General features: G+C 39.8%; 1 protein-coding gene across 1 annotated transcript in view; it reads left to right on the top strand.

The window, feature by feature from the left end:
* Positions 1-1669: 1669 nt before the first annotated feature.
* tmtc2a (transmembrane O-mannosyltransferase targeting cadherins 2a) overlaps positions 1670-26345 on the top strand; it is a 60899-nt gene continuing 36223 nt past the window's right edge. The window contains exon 1 of the mRNA XM_042403668.1: positions 1670-2123. Coding sequence (XP_042259602.1) covers positions 2041-2123 — 83 coding nt within the window. The 5' untranslated portion in view covers positions 1670-2040. The remainder of the gene's footprint in view (positions 2124-26345) is intronic.

Raw genomic sequence — 26345 nt, 5'->3', positions numbered from 1 at the left:
TTTGTTTATGAATGTATGTTGCAGCTATTTTGGTGTATAAATGTCATAATCTAACTTACACGAGGGCCATATTTTTTGGTTGATATGCAGATGAGTTGTCAAAGGGACTGCTTTATTCCTATGACCAAAACACAGACTCCCATTTGTTACCTTTTGACACTGATGGATGATACAGAAGAGGAAGTACCTCAACATAAAAACAAAGCCTTCCTAAATGGTCCAACAGGTTCCATGAGGTCAAGGTCAAGTCTTGTTCAGAATCAGGGCCACTGCATGCCAGCGTTACAAACGGCTCTCTAACCTCGGCCTGCGACGCTCCGTCACTGTCTCACCCGTTGTCAGTCCGTGCCCTTACGCTCTATACGTCCCTCTCCAACCATCTGTTTTTTCTTTCTCCACTGCTCTACACTGGATTTATCCTCACGGAGCCCCGACTGTGGGGACAGGCTTCGGTCCAGCTGGTAGTCAGCGGGACCAGGCTGCACGTTTCAAAACTGACGTTCATGTGCGTCCTCGCCATAGGGTGAGGTAAAGAAGTTCATCAATCACACCTACCTCACCAACTCTCGCTCTCCTTGAGATGGAGGGGGAAGAGGGGGTTGGTGTATAGAAAATGAAGAAATATTTGAAATCTGGGGTTAGAAGGGGATAATGTGATACCTACAGCAGCACTTTAGCATATAAAAGTGCTTAATGCATTCACCAGTTGTCTGCCTTTCTCATGTTATGTTGGCTAATATTTGAGTAAGTTGTGGATTTGTAAGGGCGATAATTCAAAATCTAACATCAAGGTATGCTTTATAGCTCAGCTGATGTATAACTTAAAGTGATTGTCTGTAATGTCCCTCTATCTGCAGGAGGATGCTGTATAAATATAAAGAAAAGTTCTGGAAAGTTATGAATATTATTATTATTACTACAGCCAACTACTCTGTTGGTATATAATAGGAATAACTGTAATACTACAGATATCATGTGAAGCCTGGCACATCCATAAAGTATGATAAGGTTCATATTTTGTTACAGTTGGCTTCTTTTTCTAAATAGGTACCTTTATATACAAGATACATTTATGTCTGATGATGTCTTAATTCACAGATGAACTGTTAATCATTCAATCAATATAATCCATACAATATTCATGTACAATTTTCTATAAGGTAGAGGTCCTAACTTCTGTTTTCTAATTCAAGATGACATCCTCCTTAAAGTCCTGCAGAACATGTGTGGGGAAAATAGACCTTAAACTCTCTTCTTTAGATATATTTTCAATGTCATAATAAATGCATATATTTTATTTATTAGGTAATAAATCAGTTTTTTGGGGCTTTGTACCTCTTCCTAAACTTGATATTTGTTTGATGATAACTTGTGCAAGTGAATAAAACTCAAAAGTCACAATTGTTTAATGTACATTTATGTCTCTGCATTATATGGACCACCATAAAAAATAGGACACCATAAAGGTCATTAAACGTTAATTGGGCTTTTAAATGACTTTTGCAAGGATGACTCAGTTTTGTTGCAATTAAATAAAAATGAAATGTTAGCATATAAACGTTGGACTTTGATACACATTTTCATGCCTGACTTGTTTTACATGCTTCTTATCATCAGTAACACATAAAAACAGTGTTACTTATTCCCAACCTTTTTTTCCTCCAGTGCTGAGCCAAGTGCGCATGCTCGGCCTCCCTGAAAACCACATGCGTCTCCCAGCTCTGCTCTCTCCGGTGCCAAGGCAGAGAGATGCGCACACTGAGGACACCGCAGCACAGAAATGCGCACTGCTCCGAGCCGGACCCGGCGATAGCTTCACCTCCCGGCACCCCTGACCCGTCTCTCAACACAATGGGTTAGAGGGAATATGACAAACTTTGACACACTTTGCATGTCATGGGAAATGCCCTGCGTCGTCTGGAGAGCTGTGCTGCCGAGCGGCTGAATTACGAGCACAATAACACACAGACTTGAGAGAAAGCGGGACCCGATTTCAGTCATTTCTATCCCAGTTCCTTCTCCCACTTGGGCTTTTGAGAGATGATCACGGAGCTGGTGTGCACCGCCGTGGCTGTGGGTCTCTATCTGAACACGCTGGACGCAGATTTCTGCTACGATGACAGGTAGGTTTCGCCCACAGAGCGCAGTAGCGCTGCTGCCAACATCAACCCCCCCCTCCCGCCGCTCCAACACTTGTCATCTCCTCTTGTTACCTCCGCACGGAAGCGGAGGGGGGACGGGTCGTTGCGCCTGCCCGCCTGTTTGTTTGCATGCATGTGCTATTGTCCGTAGCCTGTAATAAATCACTGCTCATTTGCAGGCTGTAGTGAAAGGCATAAAGATAGGGATCGGAAATAGGAAAGTACTTAAACCTAAACGCTAAAATTGTAGAAATATTACCAACATATGGTGTATTTCTGTAACTTGCACTGCGCTTTGCTGCTAATTGAATTTATTGATTTATTTCGCTTAATTTCATGGCTTGCCCCTGATATTGTGCATATAACCATATGCCTCCAAGGATCAGCACTATGTTAAGATTACAAAGAAACGTTATTTTTAAAATGATGATTGACATGCTTAAAAAAAAGTCCACACAGCCACATGGTTGATCTCCACAGTAAGTAACAGTTAGAGGAGTTCAACATGTTGTGTGAGCAGCTTTGGTCCAATCCCGTGCTGCGCACATGAAGTGGCTCAGATGCTCTTTGTGTTGATGAAGCACTCATGCCTGTTATAACAATGCCCTGCACCCCGGGGGAATAAAGCTCATTTAAAGCGGAGAGTTTAATTTTGCAAACAGCTGAATAAACATGTCAACACCATCATGCTGTTCAGGGGTTTTCAGAGAAAACCTTTCCTGCCCTGATGGGTGGAGGTAGGAGGAGGTGGACAAAACATGAGTTGAAGTATGATGATCGTCATAAGGAGAAAAAAACAAAACAGTTTTACTAACAAAAATCAGTTTGTCTTTTAAAAAATACACTTTTGGCTGCAACTAACAATTAAATTCATAGTCCATATATATGTCGTTTATTTTCTCCTTTAATTGATTAATCGTTTAGTCTATAAAATGTCAGAAAACAGTGTCCTGAGTTTAACCACCAATTTAAAACCCAAAGATATTTAGTTTGAAATGATATAAAACAGTGTAAAGCAGCAAATCCTCATATTGGAGAAACTCCAATTAGGGAATATTTGGCATCAGCTATCACAATAGTTGCCAATTATTTTTCTGTTTCTGTTTCTGTTTCAGTCTTAAAACATATTTCTCTTACACAAAAGTTTATTTATTCTTTTTTTCTTTCAAATGTTTGCATTTTTCTGATAAAATGATCCACACTTTCATCTCTCTTGGCCTGTGAACATCCTTAAAATGAAAGAATCTAAAAAGCTAAAATCATTGTTTTGTTGAACTGCCTGCAGATTATGTTCAGACTCAGACCATATAACCCCTGTGTTGAAGGGTCACATGTAGACCATTTTTCATCTTAGGGTGTCACAAGCCAAAAAGGTTGGAATCACTGTGTTTGAATCTTTTAAATATGGGGAAAAAAACATTCAACACATGAATAAAATAAGATTAGATGCCACTTTATTGTCTGATTGTACTGAAATTGTGTTACAAGCCTGCTCTGTTTCATATACAGTTTTTCAGGTGAGTGTGTCTGTCATACATCTGTGCTCATGAGAATAATTTCCCCTCATGTAAATGCTCAGTAGCTGGTTGCACCACAGCTGGGCTCCTTTTAAAACAAGAACTAGACAGGTAGTTCTTCATTGTTTCTGAAATACTGCATGTAGGCATAAGGGGGCTTTGGCTCCTGCAACAGTCCTGTCGAAACTGATATTAATTAGACTTCCATTATCAAGTATTAAATCACTAGGTGATATGCAAGGTATGTGGTGGATTTCTCTGTGGATTAAAAGAATGAGCAGACAGTGAACAGGTTGCCTCCCTTTCGTCCAGTATGCTCAGTCAGTGGTTGCTGTCTGGCGAGCATCTCCAGACACCCCTTAAAGGTCAAAGATCCCCCCACTTTACTTTTCAGCACCATCAGTGACCCCTGTGTGTTATGTGTGTGTGAGCAAGACAAAGTGTGTGGAGATGAATAAGGAGGAGCCATAGCGGAGAAACAGCTCCGTAGAAATGAGCTCCGTATGCCGTCTCCAGTTACATCACACCTTGCCAAGTATTCCAGTAAAGCGCCCGGCGGTTGGTCATCCATCAGCCTCGTCTGTACATGTGACCGTGACACCGCGAGGTTGTCAAAAAGCCCTCCGGTGACAGATTACCTGTAGTGCTGCCCCGCCGGCTCCTGCCTACGCCTGCACTCCATCCCCTCAGTGAAAGTTCAGTATCCACCGACGCTGTGTATCTATCAAAGTCACGATGGTAACTTACACTCTGGGGAACAGACACTGGTGTTTTGGTTCAGCGCTCTCAGATGGAGGAGGCTGAATACCAATCAGATGTCTGATGTTCCCCTGGTCGTTCATCAAACAGCGTCCTCTCTTGGGGTCAAGAGTCGTGTGCTCCCTGTCTCCTCCCTTGGGGATTAGAGGAGAGTTATGAGCAGAAGGTTAAGGCAAGAGGAAGACCGAAGTGGAGGAGAGTCGGACTAATCATTCTGGCTTGGTGTTGTCCAAAAAGACTGTTGTGGTTGTCAACAAATTTGTTTTTCTTCTACTTCATCCTAATTTGCTTTTCTCGGCTGCTTTCTTGTGAGCTTAGACGATCTTATCTGACTTTTCCCCTCCGTAATCGAATTCTTGTTGCTTGTCACATGCAGTTCTTAATATCCTAGACGAGATGGCGAAGCAGATAATTCTTCTGTGTCCAGGCAATCCAACTTGTGGGGATGTTCTGGCCGGTCTCTGCTTTTTCAATCATGTCAAGTGTTTTTCCTGGGCACTGCTCAGGGCCTGGCCAAGCACTCTCTTGGCCAATGCTAATCCCAATGAAAAGCCTCTGCGTGTGAAATGAGTAAGTTTTACGGGAGCTGGGAGAGGACTTGAGCCAGACCATTTTTCATTTGGGGAAAAATATCAAGACGTGATCTTGCTGGTTTACAGTACTGCTTTTCTTGGGTTTAGCCAAGTCTAAAGGCAACTGTGATCGGAGACCTTTTATCGTATTTTAAACAAGCTATTCACAGTGCTGATATGTTCATGTTTGGACCGGCTTTTAGATTGATTGCTTGAGAGCTGTAGTAATAGATTGGAAAATATGTTTATCATAACCTCTGAACCCTCCTTTGAATACTCATCATCAAGGCTCTTGACAGGTTAACAAATGAGGCTCTGCATGATGCCGACATTTCAATGATAACACTTTTGACAAATGGACCAAGTGATAGATGTCTTTACTAGAAAGACTAGGACATTATTGGGTAGAAACCAAAAGCAAGGACAAGAGGTAAAGATGGTGGCAATGTGAAACGGAACGCATCCTTAGTGGCTTTCAGCATTCAGAGTCGTGTATCCTGAAACATCTGTGACCCCAATGGCGTCACAGTCCCTGTGCGCAACTCAGAAATGCATTATGGTCCCTCGGGGGATTGCAGTAAAAACATCTTCCCTCCTTGTTTGAGGAGAGCAAAACAATTTCATCTCTTGGTGAAAGGGTTTGGAGGGGTTGGTTGGTTTGGATTTCACTGACTGGCACATTCTCTCTATAGTATAAGCACTGAAATTCTGTTTCACTCTCTATCTTGAATATCCTTACTGTTAAAAGCTGAAAATGTTTGTCCCAACACACAAATAAAATGCCAAATAACACAGAGGTGACACAGAGTAGTGACTCAAGGGAAGCGCCGCAATGAAGACAGAAAATTACAGTCTGTCGGTTGCAACATCTGTTACTTCTCTAGCTCGGTTTCTGAGGTTGACCGATAAATGCATCAATATGGGATTGTCTTTAAGGAGGTGCCCTTTGATCACAGTTCAAACCATAGTGCTTTGACTTGAAGTGCTAATGAATTGGCTTTATGTATGGTAATGGTCCACAGATTGTTTAACCCATAGAACACCTATAAATAAGAAAATATCTCTTAAGAAATATAGAGAACATAAAACAAACAATATGAAATGAAAAGAAGTGTAAGAAAAACCTGCTTTTCTTGCTTCTGTCTTATTGCCATGTATGTCAACCAACAATTTTCCACGCATATGAATCTAAACTGTATGTAGCAAGTATGTGGAAGTATGCTCAGTTAAAATAAGGACTGATAATTACTGTTTCAGGAATGTCCATGTGCTTCTATCAACAGACACCAAGATAAGAGAAGCATTCAATTCAATCAGTTTACTGGAGGAGATCAATTTCAAGTACAGTGTTTCTGGTTGTTTCTTTGCTATAGTGTTGTCACAATACTAAAATTATGACTTTGGTAACAATACCTGTCTAAATATCTCAATAAACATCATGAAACATCAGGAAAAGTAATGCAATAATAGAGGACACAACATGGGACTTAAAATTCTTTGTTTTTTTGCATTATTTAAAAAATATATATATTTTGACAGTTTAAATGCAAGCTACGACAGATAAACTCAGCTACTGTTTTGTTCAATCTTGTTGCATCTTTTGAATCTTTATCATACTTTCTGTGGTTTTCAAACATAGCTGGAAGGAAAGGCTGCCTCAACTGGGTGGTTGCCGATTCTTCTGGCATCTGTTTCTGTCTGAAACATTATACAAATGTTTCAATACCTTATTAGTTCAATTTGATAGCCTATGTAGATTGTAAACTACTTTTGAGAGAGCCTGTTCTCATTAATTGTCATATTTAAATCTAATTTGACTAAACAGAAAAGTAGACAATGCGTTCAATAGAGCTGAGACCTCCCCCAAGGTGTATTGAGTTATTAGTGTTTGGTCTACTTTAGTGCACTACTGTAGTGTGCAGGCTAATAATTCTGGGTTTGAGCTTCATCACCATGAAGTGCCAGACTTACAGTTAATGTCAATGTTTATTATTTTCATGCTTAATAAAATTACAGTTTATGTGCTGTTAAGTGTTTTCTTGTTTGTTTGTTTTTTTATACATGCAGGTATGTTTTTGACAATGAGTACATTTACAACATTAATAATTGGATTATTATGAATAATTAGATCATGGTCATAGTGTTATTAAGGCCTTTACTTGGTAAGCAGTAATCTGATATTCCCTATATTGATGATTTCTTTGATGGTAACTTTATATTTGCAACCAGATATCACTTATTAAACAGTGTCATGACTCAGTACACCGCCTTGACAGAGGTCTGTGCTCTACTGAGCACATCTACTAATAGAAATAATTATTGATAGAAATATACATTCCATGATTACTATTACCAGTATTGACTGAGTATAAATTGATCATTTATAACTGGTGTTGTTGATCTGCATACTTGTGAACGCCTGATTTTTAGCAGCTTGCAAGTTATGGTAAAGTTAACGTTACCAGTGTGAACGCTGCGTTTGCACATATATCATGTCACAAAATAAATCACACTCATTTCACTTATATTTGAGAGCATGTAATTATGTTATCTATCACATTCGCTAACCTGTTGGTCTTTGAATTCTTTGAACAGGTCAGCAGGTCTGTTAGTGAGATGCTTTGCCAAGTTGGATGTGTTGGCTCTCTTGGTCTGTGTAGGTTTAAAACATCTTTTACAGACAGGCCTTGTGGTGTCCGTGTGCTTGTCCTGACTGTCGGCTATGTAAGCAAAATAACGCCATATTTCGCTCTGCGCGACTACTTTATCGACAAGCCGTGGATGGTCGGTAAGAGCACTTGTGCTTGCAGTCATGTTTCTTGCTCTGTCACCATGAAAGCTGCAGCGTGAGTGAAAAAAAAAAACAATTGGCATGGCCACTATGCCTGCAGGGAGTGAAGCAGCAGAGCGCTGCACACTTACTCACTGCCCCGCTGTTGCACCGGCTCTTATTAAAACACTGTCATTCTTAAAGTATTGGTACTAATAAAATGGGATATAGTACCGTTTTTAACGGCACGGTATTGCAATACTTTCCTAGTATCGGTATATCATGCAACACTACTTTGCTACAGGCTATACTTGTACCATGACGAATGTTGGGCGAGTTAGAGAAGTTCAGAAATGTTACTGTTACATGTGTCCTCACGATGAAGGTGCAGGGTGAACACACCTTCCAATTCCAAACAGTAAGCTAGTTTACCAGTTATCTAGCCTGCTTAGAAGACTAAGTAGACAAAAAAGAATCTAGCCTCCAAAGACTATTTTGGAGTTACCAGAAAGCGTATTTTTTATCTTTTGGCAGAGGCTAGCCTCCTTTACCCACCTCTAGCTGCAGTGCCAAGCTAACATGTCCCAGATCAGTCAATGAACACTCAGAGACCAAACTGATATCAAGCCTCTATCCAACTCCTGGTAAGACAAGAAACAAGTCAACAACCCCAAAATGTAATAAACAGAGTGGTACAGCGATTAGTAACTGTAATGTAATTACTGAATATCCCTCAAACTACATGTTACTGATAAAAATAGGCTAATCAGATTGCTGCAACATGAGATACACTTTCATTTTCCCCTATTACGGTACGTTTACCTGACAGAATGACTACAAAAAGGTTGTAATATTACTTTTTTCAGCTTAATGTTCAAGTAGTACATTTGATGCGTGCATTTGATTGTGTTCTAACAAAATAACCCAAACCATCTTTGAATCATCTCTGTTTTTGATAACTGCTCATAATTGTTATCTCTTATGGGTTGGCACTCTCAAGGCCCACTGTAAATGTTGCCAAGAATCCTTGTGCCTCTAGTGGAATAATTATCTAAAACATGTGCCCTAGTTGTGTTGAGGCTGTTTAAGTTACAGTGTGTGCTTGGAGCAGATAAATATTGAGGGAAGATGTAGGCTAATGAAATGAGTGAGCAAAATGTCTTTGACTGAGTTGTGTGTGCAGTAAGTAATATGTCTGAGGTGAAAAAGCTTGTGTCTGTCAGGAGGAATTTTCACTGTAAGTGTTTCAGAAATGAGTAACACTGCCTAAAGACAAGTAGAGAATTAAAGTGAACCATGTGGTGAGGATAACTAATGAAAAAGTGTTTATGAATAGTAATTTGAGATGGTTTTGAGGTGGGAGGCTTTTAACTAGATTTGCGTACATAAAGGATTATGTGTTTTCTAGGAGAAACAGGCAAATCTCATGAAAAGTGTGGTTTGGTGATGTGTCGCCATCTTATGCAGTATCCCAGTATATTTAAGCATTAACATATGTTTTTATTCATTGTCCATAAAATGGGTTTTGCTATTGATGTCTTGTTTTTGCAATCCATAACCTCTTCAGATTTGGGGGTGGAGGGGTTGGACTATCAGTCAAACAATAGGAGGGGCAAAGAGTCTCATCTTGATTACTAGCAGATTTAATTCACGTAAGCTTGTGGTCAACTGCAGATATTGTGGCTTTGAAAATGCTTTAAAGCCACAAATGAGGGCTTGAGGAATCCAGCACTGTATGTTGAATGGGGTGAATTAGATTTTCTCTTTGGGTTTATAATGATGTCCGATTCAATGTTCAAGGAATGAAATGGCATTAGTTGTGCTGAAGACAGATGATGAAATGTTAAAGCCCATCTTCTTGTTCTGGGATGTGCTCCAGCTTTCAGAATCCTTAAAGGGGCAGGAAAAACAGTCTTCTGGCAAACAGAACCGCAAAAAATGGCTTGTTCTTCATAATGAAAGTGTAGTGAGGCATACACAAGGCAGGCTTTGTTTTATCAGCAACAGTTTATGAAAGTTCTCGTTCTGCACAGTTCTAAAGGTCTGCCAACTTGAACTTCTGAATCTTCGTGAACTCGCTAAAGACTTTAGTTTTCCTCTCAGTCAGCGTCCCTGCTGCTTGTCATCTTCAGTGATGCAGAGGGTGGAGTGGGGAGCCATAATTTGATTTGAGACATCTTCTTTCATAACACTGATCATTTGTTCATTTCAAATTGTCAGATTATCCGAAAACATACCAGCCAAATGGTGAGAGTTGAGAGGAGTTGCTGTCCAAGGTTACTTCACACAAAAAGCAAATATAACCCCTTGATTTTGTGTGTTTTTTCATTGCTTTTAAGATTAGTTTCATTTGTTTGTCTAGTTACATATGATTAACTCTGGCTGTAACATTGTGTGCCAGTCATCCAAAGATGTAAACCTTGTTTTAGTAAAGCTAAAGTCTTCTAGGTACGGGCAATGAATATGTCCAGAAAGCAGCATAATGTTAATTTATACCTGCTTTAAGATGATTTTTATTAATTGTACTATTTCATACTACCCTTGCCTCTGGACCCACTACACATACATGGAGAAGAGATGGGCTTGTTTATTTTTAGGTTGTCCCTCCTTGTCCCATTGAGTTCAAGCCATGCATGAGGCTGGTTTAGGCTGCTGCTAACCTTTGGCTGGCCCTTTTGCTTCGAAGGCCGCAGCCGACCCGCCCGTCTGCCAAGACATGACCGCCAAACCTCAGTCCCACGACCCTCCCTGTACACACTATATGTGGATCCCAAAACACTGGTATCCACGGAAAACCAGGCTTACAAATTTGCCAGTGCCCTTTAAGAGTCTCATGCCAAAGCTGTACATTTGTCATATAACACCCATGCTAGATTTGGGAGGATGAAATCCTCAGAACTGCAGATAAAGTTATCTGGCCAACTGCATGCATGTTCATAAAGCTCTTCACTAACTGAGATCCTTCATAACTATGCTCAGCAGCATGGGGTTGAATTTCTACCACAGTGCACTAAACTATCTTTGTAAGCAAAGCACCTTTTTGTGGCATGAGATTACACTTAGAAGCTGGCATCTACTTTCCCTCTTTAAACTACAAGGTGGACTTCTAAAACAAGTTACAGCAGTTGGGACGTAATACAAAACCAAACCCAATCTGGGGATCACACGAGTCCCAAGCAGTTACCCTGTCTACCTTTTGTAATCAATAGCCATTGAGTCTCAACTTTCAGCGACTGTGGAGTTTTGTAGCCCAGAACAGCTGTCAGAACAGAAAATCAAACGTGTTTTTTTGCTACACTTGACAAAGCGCTCATATTTCACTACGGTCTGCATCAGCTCTGACTGTGAATAGCACTCTAAAGTGAGTTCTGACTTTCATCATCCAGCTCCTCAGAATATGAAGGGGTCTGCTTGTGGAGGTGTGCATGTTTTTCATATGCACTGACAGCCCTTCCTGGGTGATGGTGAAGCTGTCAGTAGTTAATGGTGTAAATGATCTGGTTGATGGAGCGGGCTTGGCACTCATGCCTTTGGTTGATATGATCTGTGAGCTGTGCATGCATGTTTTTTTTTGGTTTTTTTGAGTTGGTGGAAGGCTGTGCTGCAGTAGGTGGTAGCTGAGAAGGCTTGACGGTATTAAAGGCAACGTCTGACATGTCTGACAAGGGAAGGAATCTCCGCAAATCATTCAACTTTAAGATCAAACTGGTGCCTCAACAGATTTGTGACGCTGTTGTGTTTGCTTAGGCTGAACATAAAGTAATAGTTTGACAAAAATATGTTTATTTGCTTTTTTGCCTAAACTTAGATGATAAAATTTATACCACTGTCATTTGTTGTGCTAACAACAGAACTAGAGCCTGGACACAATTATCTTACCTCAGCCTAAAGACTGGAAGCAGGAAGAAACTCTCGCTGGCAACTAGCAAAAACTGCAAGTCACTGAACCTAACCGCTGGTTGCCAAGAAATAGTTCCAGCTGTAACTCCCTGTAAACCTGTTTGCTTACAGATTAAAAAGGCAAGGTACAGCCTGTTAATTAGTGAGCTTCAGAGGTGCTGGTATTTTTTAACTTTGGACAGAGCCGGGATAGCTGCCCCCTGCTTCCAGTCTTTATGCTAAGCTAAGCTAATTGACTCCTAGCCCTAGCTCCATAGTTTATGCACAGACATGAGTGTTATATTGATCTTCTCATCTAACTTTCAGTAAGAAAGCAAATAAGAGAAATGGTGAACACTTCATTTAACCTTGCTAATGCTTACCATATTCAAAGATTTGCAAATGAGGTCCCCAATCCAAGCTAGAGCCTTTCAGAGTCGTTGAACTCAGTTGGTAAACACATAATAGTTGTTAAGAGATGTGCTTTACTAACATTTTGAGCTGCCTGCTGTTACATCACCTGAAGCAATAACTTTTCCTCCTGAAGATGAAGCGAGAAATAAATGTTTATGTGCTGCAAAAGTGTTTTTTTGTTTGACAAATACCTAAAATATGAAAAAAAAAAAAAAAATAGTGCCATGCAAGCTGTGATGAAACTCCCATTCATCTCAGCATGGGATACTGAGACTGCTGCACCTTAATTATAATTCTAAGTGCCAGGCGCTTCACAAAACCAATAGAGATTCATTAGCTCGGCAACCTTGGCACTGAACCCTAGCTGAGCACTGCACACACTCTTTCCATCTTCATGCATGGCTACACCAGCTAACTCTTGTAAAATATACTAATATGCATAAGGCTTTGTGGGTCAGAAGAGGGCCAACTGTAGAGTACCCAGTGTGTGGGGGGGAAAATCGGTTTGTGCTTCTCACCTCATAAAAACCTGAGGGGTAGATTGAGAGAGATGGTGTGGAGGACTTGAGGGATTTAAGGTTCAAGGGAGATCAGATGACGGCCCCGCTACCTTTACTCAAGGGTGCAGTTATAGTGTTTGGTATTGTGATGTTGGAGGAGTGATGTGATTGCGGTGAAGTGTGATACAGTTGGTATTTGTTTGCCTTCAATGCCTTTGTAGCATGATATCAGACACTTTCTAAAGGAATATGCTGAAAGAGAACCTTTAGGAGGTCATTGTGAAAGTATAGTGAGGGATTTAAGATTGATATGCAGTCATTTATCTCTGAATTTATGACTTTATTTGTATGTCTCAAAAAAAGTTTCAGATATCTGTGTTCATCTGTCCAAATTCTGTTCACACTTACTAGATTAATAACTGTTGAGAAGACATGCGTATTTCATTCCCACTCTGATGATTTACTCAGAGGAGGGAAATAGCCATTCTCCTTTTCCTGTTTCCTCCTTAGTGCCTAAAAAGGAAAGAACCACATTAGATATTATGGACGGAGGAAGTGTTGAGGTCTCATTGTGGCACTGTGGAAAGATATTTGTAAGGGTGATGACACATGTTGTGTTATGAAGGGAGCGGATAGTGATTAAGCTAGATTGTTCAAAATAGAAGGAATTTGCCATTGTGGTTGAAAAAAGTGCTGTTTTGTTAAAAACTGAGCGATCTGGTTTTGTCAGCTGTTTTGAGTTGGAATGCAGATTGTAATTTCCTGTTTCACCATATAGCCATAGTTTGGGGTTTTGTGGTACATAATTTCCTGCCCAATTGAAAAACCGATTCACTCAGGTCTGGCTCCACTGGAAGGTCATTATTTTGTGTTTGGAACCATAAAGCACATCATCCTTCAAACTAACTATCCTCCGTAATTATCTAGACAGGGCTGGGAAACAATTAAGCCAATTTTCCCATTTTGATTCCTCATCATTCCTCATTCCAGCATCGTTCAATAGACTGCTTACCCGTCTCACGGAGGGGAGCTGGCTCATTTCTGCACAGCTAGTCTCACGATGAGATCAGTGGCTGGTTTCACAGGTACCCGGAGCCTGCTGGAGATAAGGTGAATCACTGTTTAAGTAAACATGGCAGTTCTGACTGCGAGCAACCCATAGTGGAAAGCAACCTTGACAAATGGGAGAAATCTGCATTTGATAATGGCTGTTTTCCCGCCTCAGTCAGCCTGAGATAAACCAGCCACCATATTTATCTTTCTACAGAATGTAATTTGTCTCAAACCATCATTTTGATATTCATGGATCAATGGCAAGGGGAAAAGCTGTATGCAGTGTTTTTGGTGCTTTCATGATGAGATATGACAACATTGTAATTTATTTTTGATGTATTTTTGGAGTATCTACCACACCACATAGTTTTATCTCCTTCACAGTTTACCCTTTAATTTATTATTTTCATCTTTTAATCTGGTGCTCTGTACTGAAGGTCACTGAATTATGCATGTTTTGCTTTTGATAAGAACACAGCCAGTTTGTATAAGCTCTGTGGTACATTTTCACTTTCATTTTGGCAAGAAACGCGCAGCAGGGTGCTAGCACTATGTCAATACTTTGATTAGTTGCCCCCTGCCTAAAAGACACTCAGTATCCAAGGCGATCAATCATTCTTTTTCATGTGAATTTGAGCTAAGGAAACCTCCAAAGGCACTGCCAGGTCGTAGATATGTATCTTTGCTCTGTAGACACAGTCAGATTGGAGGTCACCACAGAGTGAGACGGTGCGAGCTCATCCACCTCGCTGTGTGCATTTCATCAAAAAATCTACAGACATTTTCCCTCAAGGTTCACTCATTACCGTGATACCACATCCAGTCAATCCATTACCGCGGTGACTGACAATGACAATTTAATCTTCACTCAGTGGTACTGCTGTAATTTTCCCGCAATGACAAGCACTGATATCATTATCAGCACAAGAAACATACCATGTGATGTCTCTGTTGCAAGCTGGAAAGATGCTTTTTCCGAGAAGTGAAATGCACTCACACACAGATAAAGAGATGCATGCTTATCTTTTTGTTTTGTTATGCAGCTGCAAAACTGGAGCTAAACATCGTGTCAGTCCTTTTTATATGTGGAAACGAGAGGGAAGTGTTCAGTTTCGTCCCATCAGTGCTCTCTATAGTTGTGATTTATATATATATATTGAATAACAAAAAGAACAACTTGGCTACAATCACATACAAATGTCATGACGTTGTAGTATGACATCATGTCTGCTTGCCCCTTCAGTCCATCTCAGAAAGGAATATTGTTCTTTTATGATGTTATACGATGCGTTTTATGGTTTCATAATGGAGTTTCCTGCAGCATTTTAAACAGGGCCATATATTATGGAAGCCTGTTGATAGTTTGACAAACTTGGATTATATTAAACCTCCTAGGGGAAGTGCATCTGACATATTTTATTATTTCCTTGGATTCTGTTGCTCTCAGAATTTATAGGCTATAATTATTCATGCTTGCCTTTGGCCCATTGATAGGATCTGTACAGTATTGCTCAGGTGTATTTGAGCTGAATGAAAATGTGGCCGAAGTTTGAGTACCTTTGAACCACTTCAGCCAACTTTTGCCTTGTCCTACGTTAAGGGTCAAATGGATGGGGTTTGTACTTTTTGGGATGACTTCATTGGTTCCAATGTGAAAGTCGAGTTCAGGCAAATGGCTTCCTTGTACCAGCCGTGTTCGACAGATCACAGATCAGAATTTGAAAAGATCTTAGATAATTAGCACAGTTCCTTGAAAAGAAGACAGATTTGGTTTGGGTTGGCCCCTGTGGTACCCCTCTATAGCTGCTGTTTCTCTCCCGCTAATGCTGGAATGTGACAACTGGTCACAGCAGAAGAAAGGAGGGCCTATTCCGGATTGGATACAGTGCTGTACGGTCTGTTAGTGCGGCATACTTGCACATTACAAATGCTGCATGTGAATCTGACTGCTGAAAGCTGTCAAAGCAGAAAAAAAACCTCAGTCCTGCAGAATGTGACACTGCTGTGTTTTCTGTACAACTTCCAGCCATTCTTTACATACAATATACAGGCAGAAATCCTCTACATTCTCAAAATAGCTGCATTTTTTAATTTGTGATGGGATTACGAACCAATTCTGGTGGAGCATTAAAGTGATTTTTTTTTCTCATCAGAGACAGAAGGCTTTTGAGCAGAAACAGAATGCTGCTTTGTTCCTCCAGCTGCTCCCTTGGCAGAACTGCAATGCTCAGATCCTCCACTGGCTCCGTGATTTGTCATCAGCAATTAGAGTTGTCCTCATTATAATCTCCACAACAGATCAAAAGTGATCTGGTTTCTCAAAGGGACACTGAAGTTTCAACAGAAGTTTTGTCTCCATGGAACACACCTGTACCCCAAAGGGACTCGTCATATCTGCATTTGATTAGCCTTCAGCAAAAATACTCTTCATTCCTGGACGCTACTTTATAGCAGAGCAGGTTTCAGGGGAGTACAACAGTTCAGTAATTCAAATTCCAACTGTGCAGACTACAGAAAAGGAACTTTTTATCTTGGCAGCGGACAGTAGATCCAGGTAGACATTGCCAATGTCTGCCATGCTGTTGATTCTTGTGAATATATGATAGTGGGCCTGCGCTACCAGAGGGTTTAGAGGGTATTGAGAGGTATTTTTGTGAGTTGACTGTGACCCCACCTGGAGTGCAGAGTGTGTGTGTGTAAATTTAAGCATATGTATATACAAATTATACAGCTGGACTGAGGTGAAAAGTGAGCAGGGAACATTGGCAGTCCTTTCTAAGCCGCGACTCTTAACGACCCATCAACGCTCATCTATTCCCTATTGAGAAAAAAATCAATGCCAGGCGCTGGATTTGTCCCCGGTATTCAAGCCCCCCATTTTAATTCAAGTGTGCGGGGGGCGAGGGGGGGGGGCTTCCATAATGTTGAGTCTAGGTGGCTGGAGGTGCACGTTTTTATAGGTCACTGTGCCAATACCTGCAGCTCTTTGGAAGTAGGCCAGTGGAATTGATTGTAGGAAGCAGAAGGTAAAGTGAATTAAAGAGGTACGGGAAAAGGGATTGCACTTGGTGCTAAAAAAAGACATGATCACGTGCAGGTGAGTAACCCTGGCAGAATATTTGGACAGAAAAATGATCACCCATTAGGCCTTTTTCCAGAAATCAAGTGTTAACAAATGAGAGGTAACACAGAGTTAGTTTGAATTCATTTTAATGCAACCCATGTAGCCTAATCTTATACTATGGCTGTGTCCAAAATCACACCCTATTTACCATATAGTGCACTATAATTTATTGTCAAACATTTTATTTGACTGTCTGACAGAGTGTGAAATATATATACACTATAGTTCCCTCAAAAATTTCAATTCCAAGAATTCTGGCATGTACGTTACTTTATGCTAACAATCCTACAACTCATTTATAGATGTGAAAATCACACTGAGTGTAACTGCTTCCACAAAACTCAATTTACTGTCACTATAGAGTAAACTAGTGTCCATTATATTAGTGAAGAGTGAATAAGTGAATGATTTTGGACACAATATGTCGTAGAATTAAGTTTTCATTTGTGGTGCCTCTGCTGCTTCACTGAGAAGCTAATGTTACTGTAAGGCAGTGGCAGTGTGATATTTTACAAAAGTCAACAAACCTTTATCCACAGTTTTTCCATTTTTGGTGTTGAATCCAAAATTCTTCCTCACATTACTTCTTAGATGCTTTGGTATCTGATGTTCAGCACTGCACTCTATTTTTCTTCATTTAGCATTAGCAAAGAAAACAACATTAGCCTAGTTTACCGACAGGGCAACAGGGTCAAACAAACACTTTAGGAACGTCCCTTGCTGGATTACAAACCACAGCCTTTTGGCTGATATACACTGTTTAATTCAAAAACACCCTTTCAAACTGAATATTTATTTTTTCCCCAAGTGGTAGGTGGAATTTTGAATCAAAAGTGATAGGTCTTTTGCATATTGTAAGTACATGGTACAATTGGAGAGAAGCAAATTAAGATCCCTGTAAAATAGCAGAGCGCTGCTTGAATTGCTGCAGAAGCAACAATGTTGTATTTGCAGTAGCGAGCTGAGATACAGCAACATCTGTCTGGTATTTTAATTCATATCCCCAGCCTGTACACAGCCGTGATTTATGTATTGTTTGGCTTAGTCAGAGAACAGCACTCAGTCCGTTTTTAATCAAGCATCACATTTATCACCGTGGATACAGGCAACGCGGGGAGACCACCCTAATTACCCGTCCATAGTCAGACGCTGTAATTAACTGCTGGGACCATACTGATGCAGAATTTGGACAGACTGATTGGCTGATCATTTGTTTTCTTGTAACACGCTGGAGGTGGTATTCTGGCTGGATCCCACCGGTGGAATGGATGGATGGCGGGTGTTAAAGTTGGCCACTGTTTCACTGATAAGCTCTGGATGTGTGTGAAAGCCAAGGATTTTAAAAACCCTATAAAACTCTCAGCATCCAATGCTCCTGGACATTGGCTCATTTAAATGTGTTTCTCACTGTGAATGCTGTTGGGCACAGGACCATACTGAAGGCATATGGCAGATTTATTGGGTGACACATACTTAGATACCTATAAATTTTACATTAAGGACTCCTATCTCAATGTATATGGGAGAAACAAAACTGTAAGAAACAACCTCTTCATATAGGAGTAGTTTCATGGAGTTCCTGGTGGTCTTTGGGGTGTTCATGGAGGTGTGAAATTGTAATTTGCTGTTGAACCTAACTGTTACCCTCCCCCAAACCTCGGTCTCAACTTGTTTTTCAATTTGATTGCATTCATGCATTTTGCTTTTTTTTAAAAGTACAAATATGCTATGTGGCAGGTCTACCTGCGAGCTTGCTTGGACAAATTGCTGTTCTCCAAGGACAAACAGACTTACTGTGAGTCTGCAGTTGTGTTGAAAGTTGTCATGTTCATCATATAAAAACTCAATTAATATCACAGCTTTTTTGAGGTGTGAAGTTTTACCCCCTTAAATCCTAACCCAGTCTTTTCCTTCACTGCATCTGCTCGATTTATGCCCTAGGGAAGAGTATAGCATTAGTTTTATTAGCCATTGATTTCCCATAGCCTTCCCTTGGTGAGGCAGAAGATTCATCACAGCCTTTTATTGACATCATCAGTCAGAGAACGCTGTGGTGGACTCGCTCTCCTTTTTAGCTGAGGTGGCAGTGGTGGCATTCTTGTCAGACCACCTCTATTTTGTGGTACCAGCTAATGGGAAGTTATCAATCAATCACTGAGATGGAGATAAAGACTTGACAATCAATCTGCTGAAAAATAGCTGAGGGAGTCGCACTCTGTATGACTGGGTTCATAATTTTTTAACCACAAGAACTGTAGTGTATATTGATATGGCTCATCATTAAAGGAATAGTTCGATATTTTGGGAAAAAGCGCTTTTTCACTCTCTTGCTGAAAATTAGATGAGATGATTGATACCACTCTCATGTCTGTGTGTTAGATTAGACTGGTAGCAGGGAAAACTTAAACTATTGTGAAAAGCTAATTCCCTGCACCACAACTTGTCAGTTTTACATTTCTGTTTGTATACAGATTAATTTAATGAGATAAACTGTGTTCATTAATGAGCTTTAGAGGTGTTGTTAGGCATATTTGTGAACTTTGGACAGAGGCAACCTGCTTCCAGTCTTAAGCTAAGCTAAGCTAAGCTAATTGCCTCCTGGCTCTAGTTCCATACTTAACGGACAGAACTGAGAGTTGTATTAGTCGGCAAAAAAAGCAAATCAGTATATTTCCTAAAACGTCAAACTATTACTTCAAGTGCTTGATATATCCATACAAAACAAAGTGTATGAATGTTGTTTTGCATATTGAGATTTGGGTTTTCTGGCAACAGGAATTCTTGTAATGTTGTCAACTTGTATCGACAGAAGTTGAATTGTGCAAAATTTTTAGATAGACAGTATCTAATTGAAGCAGTCATGATATTTGAAAGTTCAGAAATGGGGGTCCAAAAATATTACAAATTCAAAATACAGTACTTCATATATTTTAGACCACTCTCCATTCACCGATTGGTCAGGCTTCCAGCTGCCAAACTCAACTGGCTTGAGTTGATGCTTTTTAGAAACACAACTTGCAAGATTTAGGTTGGCTTAGTTGGTCAATGTTTTATGTTGACTCAGGGAACATAAAAACCGGCATAAATGTCATTCTTTTCCCAGTCAGCATTTATTTAAAGTCATGGTCAAAGTCATGACCAAGTACACACCACACATCCACGTTAGGTACAATGAGTCGACCCTGGCCTATTTGGAGTTAGCTGTTCTGCTAATCAGGAAACCAGCTTCACAAGGAACATGAAAGCAAGTCTGTGGCCTGACAAAAGAAAGAGAGCCAACTTCCTGACGCTTAGCTGAGACCGTTTCAGCCTCTTTGAAGCTGAGGGCCCCGGAAGCAATCTGTTTCTCCTGATTGGCTGCTTGGACTGACTGAGGACGCAGAGGAGACTTTATCTTAATCAGGTATGAATTGACTGTTGGGCCTGCGTGGTGATGAAGTTAAAACAGCTGGATTTCACTAAAGTACAGCAATTAAATTCATGAATACTTATACTTATTATTGGTTTGAGGCCAAATATTGATGTGAGTAGACCATAACAATGTTTGATTACAAATCCTCAGTCTTTCATCAAGTTAAAATATGCAGCTTTGCCTTTTTGGAGCATTAGTAGGACTATCCAAAGAGTAATTTATTTCTGTATTAATAAGTCTGTGTGTCACTCCTCCCCAATGTACATAGGATGTTAAATTGTGTTAGAGCTGCAACGATCAGTTGATTAATCAGCAACTATCTTCATAACAGATTAATTGCTTTGAGTCATCTGTTAAGAAAAAATGCTAAAAGTCTCATACTCTTGCTTCTTAAATGTTATTATTTTCTGGCTTCTTTAGTCCTCTGTGATAGTAAACTGTATATTGTTGGGTTGTGGACTGTTGGTCAGGACCTCTACATTGCTGCCCACTTCAGCCAGTTGGAGAAACAGTTGACCAATCAGAGTTTTGTAGACGGGAATAAAACTGTTGATGTCATCCTCCTGCATAGCTAGCTAGCTGCCTAGCTACACTGATGAAAAATCAAACAAAAATTCAACAAAAATGCCTATAAGTGTCGATGAGATAGGCGCAGCTGCACAAGTTATTGTAAGATGATGACTTACAGAATAACCACTGAAACTCAATCATTTCTTAGCTTGTCCTAAAAAACATTAAATTAACGGTTTCTAGCAACCTCTACATCTCTGTTAACTAAAATGAGATGGAATAGGATGTATAGATCACTTACTTTTGATTGGGACAAAATAACCCCCCCCTCAATAAAGCATTGGTTACAATGAACATGTCACACAATGAATGAAGTGAAATGGAATGGCAAATCCATGGGTGGAAAACACAGAAGTTACCTTATTAAACACTTCCTTAGTAAACTCAGCAAGGATTGCTCATAGTAAACATCATATATGGTCATTGCACGGATCTTTGAGCAACAAATAAAATACATGTAAAAACTGGTTTTGTGCTGTATAAGCTGCAGCTGTTTAGAAAAATATACAGTATGTCTAAAATAGATTGCTTTGTGTAATTTGCTGTGCTTTCACACTAATGTCTGCATGAAGAGTTAAAATAAGTCATTAAATTGGCCTATTAATTCCTCCAAACTTCTTGCTGGTTATTTTGCACCCCTGGGAGAATGCTGGGAGCTGCAGGATGGGCTATTTTTAATCAATGAAAAGATAGATCCACCGAACTGAGCAGGAGAGGAAAAAAAAATGTAGGTTAGTGCCTTGAATACAAAGTACGTTTCATCCTCTGTGTCTCAGGTTTATTCTCAGTAATATATATATATAAAAAAAGATGAAAATCTTGCCAGTTTTTTTCCCCTTCTCTTTCTCATGTCACCAGTGCCCAGCTATGTTGAACACTATCCAACAGCAGTTTATCACTGTTCACACAGACATTTCAAATGATGGAAAGAAACAAATAATTGCATCTGAGCTGGGCATAAAACCTGCCAAATTAATGTCCATTTTTTTCCTGACACACCAGGAAAGGGACGAGCCTCTGCAAAGCTAAGCATAAATCTTTCACAACTAGGCCACTGGCAGTATGACAGAGTTTTATGAATGCTATCTGGACATTTATGCATTTTTCCTCTCCTCCCATATTCGTGCCAGTTTGGCGTGGGACGGAGTGTGGGAAAGTAGTGGTGCCACTTTTGCTAGGGGTATTGTTCTGCCAGTGGTGTCGTTGATGTATGATGTTTGAATACACCCTTAATGCTCACTTCCTGACCTAGCAGCCTACAGATATACAAACTAAACAGATACAAAGTGTTGATAAAAATATTTTATTGGCGTCTTTATGCAGTGTCTGCGTCTGTAAGTCGTCTAGAACCATTTAGTGAGGAGGAGAAATACATTTTAAACAGGAGAAAGTTCCGTTGGTTGGAAGAACAGAGATTAACACATGAAGGTCTCTTACTCCTCCTCAACATCTTACTCTTTCATCATCATCATCATTATCATCTCCCACCTGCTGTCCTGCAGTGGCCACATACTGGCAGGATTATAGCGGCTCATAATCAGCCAATGAATGAATCACTCAGGCCCAGCCAGCTAGCGTAATAGCTTCACGCATGATTGTTCAACCTTGCACTGTGATGGATGGGCACTAAGATAAAAAAAGAAAAACAAAAGAAACCAGATCACCATCGCCACGTGTTCAGTTGCCTCATGTGGTGCAGTACAATACACTCCCTACTGGAATGACCATTGAGGTGAAATTCATGGGATTTTTATTCCTAGCCAGCTGTGGCGTTCACTGGGAACAAAGCCATGAACAGTGTTTTCCTGCCAACTGCAACACGGCATGGATCTAGGACACTATATTGTATAGATTACAGATTTTGTCACTCTACATGCGCAGTATGAGTGCGGCACCTTGAGCGTGCACACACACACACACACACACACACACACGACCTTTAATCAGATTATTTTATGACCCCTGACCTCTGTGCATGTCTCAGAAACCCTATGCACTCTATGATCACTTTCTAATCCCTTTAGCATTGGATTAACATGGAGGTGATCTGGACCCTGACACCCACCCACTCATATACACTCTCTCTCCCTCCACCTCTCTTTTAATACACTGCTGCTTATCCCACTGCTAGTGCTTGTGAGTACTGAATCTAAATGAAGATGAAATCAATAATTGGTAGCAGATGAGATGTGAGCCATCCCCCCCTTTCCGATGCTGATTGTTTTGAGAACTCCGAAAAACTGAGTAAAATCAATCTCTTATATTTATTGTCAATAAATCAAGCGTCGAGCATTTGTTATGGACTTTTGCATGACAAGTCCTAATTAATGCTTTCTTGCAGATTACAAAGATAAACCAGGAAGTACAGAGAAAATATACTGACGGAAGGCTTTAGATAACTTCTCCACTCTTCATTGTGTCCCTTTATTCGTCTGGGTTATTCCTTTGTAATAACATCTGCAGATAATGTCTAATAATGTGATAAATGTCCATCACAATTTCCTATAAAACCCAAAGTGATGTCTTCAAATGTCTTATGTCTGACTAACAGCTCAAAAACTTCAGAATAAAATATATTCAGTTCGCAGTTATATAAAACAGAGAAAATCAGCAAATCCTCTTATTTGAGAAGCAGGAACCATAGAACATTTGGTGTTTTTGCTTAAAAAAAAGACCTGAATGATTAATTGATTATCAAAATAGTTGCCATTAGTTTTCTGCTGATCAACTGATCACCTAAATGACTAATTGTTTCATCTCTAGACTAATTTTCTTCACCAATGTATTATGATCCTTATGTTTGTGCAGTGTAAAGGATCCTACCAGGAGCTGTTTAGGGATTTCTCAGACAAAAATGACTAATTATTAGAGGTTTAACCGATTTAGGGCTTTAGAATGTGCTTGTTTCAGTGACAGCCAGTCACAAATTGACACAAAAACCCCTAAATTTAGACCAAAATTCTCACAATAGTAAGACAGAAATGACAGAGAATGAACCGGCTGGCTTGACATTGTAAGTGCCACTTTTCAATGAAGTTTAAAAAAGAAAATTGTGACTAGAATTCGCTGCCATGTCACAGTCTGTAAAGGGACCTTAACTCTGTTTTGACAATCCTCTGTAACTCTTCTCGATGCACTAGAATGTTTTTGCAGATAAACGATGATTCAATCAGATTTTACCTGCCAAAGGTGGCTGCTATGTAATCATATTCTTCCTCAGTGGCTCCACTTCAGTATATTTGCTGCTGCGCTGCTGTGATACAGATTTGTTTTTTCTCCTCAGTATGGAGGATTTTTCTTCTCACAGAGTCTTAGTCATCTGCGTTCCTGTTACTCCTGCACAAAGCCAGCAGCATCAGTGGTGTGTTTACTTCAGCGGTGCGCCAGCCCTAGATTAGCATTGTGTGAATAGGCCTGTCTGCCGCAGCTCTCGGTCTGTGTGCTTAATTAACACTCAGATTGCAGAGTAAGGGGATGGAAATTTAATAGATCTTGGCCAGACAAGGACAGACTAAAAAGCGCTTGGTACCAGAAGGAGAGCAGACGCAGTTAAGGGAAATGGTAAAGATAAAAAGACAGACATGAGCAGAGAGGAACAAAAGTAAAGTGAAGGGAGGAAGATGGATGGACAAGATGGGGGGATAAAATGATGTTAACTTCATAAGTGCTAGAAATTAGGATAAAAGAATGGATGTTGGCTGGGAGTGGGTTGCTACTGTATAAAAAAAAACATTATGGAATCAAATAGAAGAAAAAAAGGGAAGTGAACAAAGAAGTGATGATATGCATGAAATAATGTCCAGGCCTGTATCCATTAGCAGTGCTGTTTTTACGATGATTGGCTTATCCATCTCATTACTGCTATCAGGGAGCAATAGGATGCACTCTGCAACAAAAGGTTGTAATTCAGCCGGTCCTGATTACATTAAGTGAAGGCAGTTTATATTGCAGATGTTTATTAGAGTGGAGTGGGTTGGCTAGTGTACATGCTGCAGACAGACAGGCTGGCTGACAGCCCAAATATTTAAAATAGACTCAAGTGTGGTGTTTTGCAATGCCGTTAATATTGCTGCTCTGGTAATAAAACACAAAAAGTGAGCATTTAAACTATAAGGTAGGTTTATTCAATGAGACAGACTGTAATGTACTGTGTGTGTGTTTGTGCGCAAACATGTCATCGTGAATCTGTAAACGGAACTTTACGAATTAAGGAAACGAGCAACTTTGCAATTAAGGAAACGAGACGTTTTATAGAATGACGTTTCTGGTGATTCAAGTTTCTGGCTGAGAGAGAGTTAAGATCTCCCCCGTGGCCTCTCTGCCTCATGAGAGTTGATTAGGGGGGTAATCACCGGGGCAGGGATGACTGAAACTGAAGCTGGAGTGTTGGGTAAATAACTTAATGCATTTGGTTAAGAGGCCAAGGAGATTTTATTGGAAGAGTGCAATAATGTTCTGCAGTAATGTCCACAGAAAGAGACATTTACATCCAACACAGATGCACTTGAGTATACTCTAGTGTGTTAAAGAGCACTCTGAAATACTCAGAATTTATGAAATCAGGATATCTTCAAGGACTGCATGGTAATGCAATTGATGTATCATGTGTTGCTGGTATTCTGATTTGAATTACCACAATGAATGAGTGTTTTTTTACTGTCTATAGTTGTTTAGAATTGCACATACTGGCTTCAGATATGTGTAAATGGGTCTGCTTGCATGTGGATAGGATTTGTATCTGTACTTTTGGTTACAACATCTGTATCTTGTTTTTCTCAGATTTAATATTAAGAAGATGTTAAGTAAGGAAACAGGGACACACCTACAGCTCTGTGTCTGACCAGAGGTGTGACACCTGCAGGTGATGAATTGATTTTTGGTGACATTTTGAAAAAAAAAAAAAAAAAATCCTGAAGCTACATGACTACTACACACTGAAGAAGACATTTTACTCCATATGCTGAACATAGAGACTGAAAAACTGAATTAAAGGATATGTTTGGCAATTTTCTTTTTACAGTAGTTAGTTTAGAAATGGCTCCAAAGACTAATAACAGTGATCACATTTTCAGTTTCAGTAGAGACTGTGTGGGAACTTGTTTCTGTTTACAGTGCTTCACTAGCTTGTTGTGGTACATATCACAACCTCTTGACTTTTTGCTACACTCTATATAAACACAATGCAAACAGCTGCAAATTTTTGTTGATTCTATTCCCCACTTGATAAAGGAAATCAAAAAGAGATTATAGGTTTTACCTCACCTGTGTACAGAAAATAATAGTAATAAACTGTATTTATATGGGCCCATTCTTATAATAAAATGCAGCTCAAAGTGCTTTACAAGAGAAACAATAGAAATCAGTAACACAGGTATTAAAAACAGGAGGCACAAGGAACGCAATGTACAAATAAAAAAACAATAAAATCCTAAAGAGATTTTAAAAAATAGGATAATACTAGTAAGAAAAACAAGTTGATAATGGTAAAAACAATCTTAAGATATAAAAAGTATAAAACAAGTATGAGAAATATAAAAGAACTATCAAGTAATAAAATTTTTTTTTTTTTTAAAAAAAAGGTGGAATTAAGTAAAAGCAAGATCATAACAATAAGTTTTGAGCTGTTTTTTAAAA

The sequence above is a fragment of the Thunnus maccoyii genome, chromosome 23, assembly GCF_910596095.1.
Source record: "Thunnus maccoyii chromosome 23, fThuMac1.1, whole genome shotgun sequence".
Taxonomy (NCBI): Eukaryota; Metazoa; Chordata; class Actinopteri; order Scombriformes; family Scombridae; genus Thunnus; species Thunnus maccoyii.
This window is presented reverse-complemented; position numbering and strand designations above follow the sequence as displayed.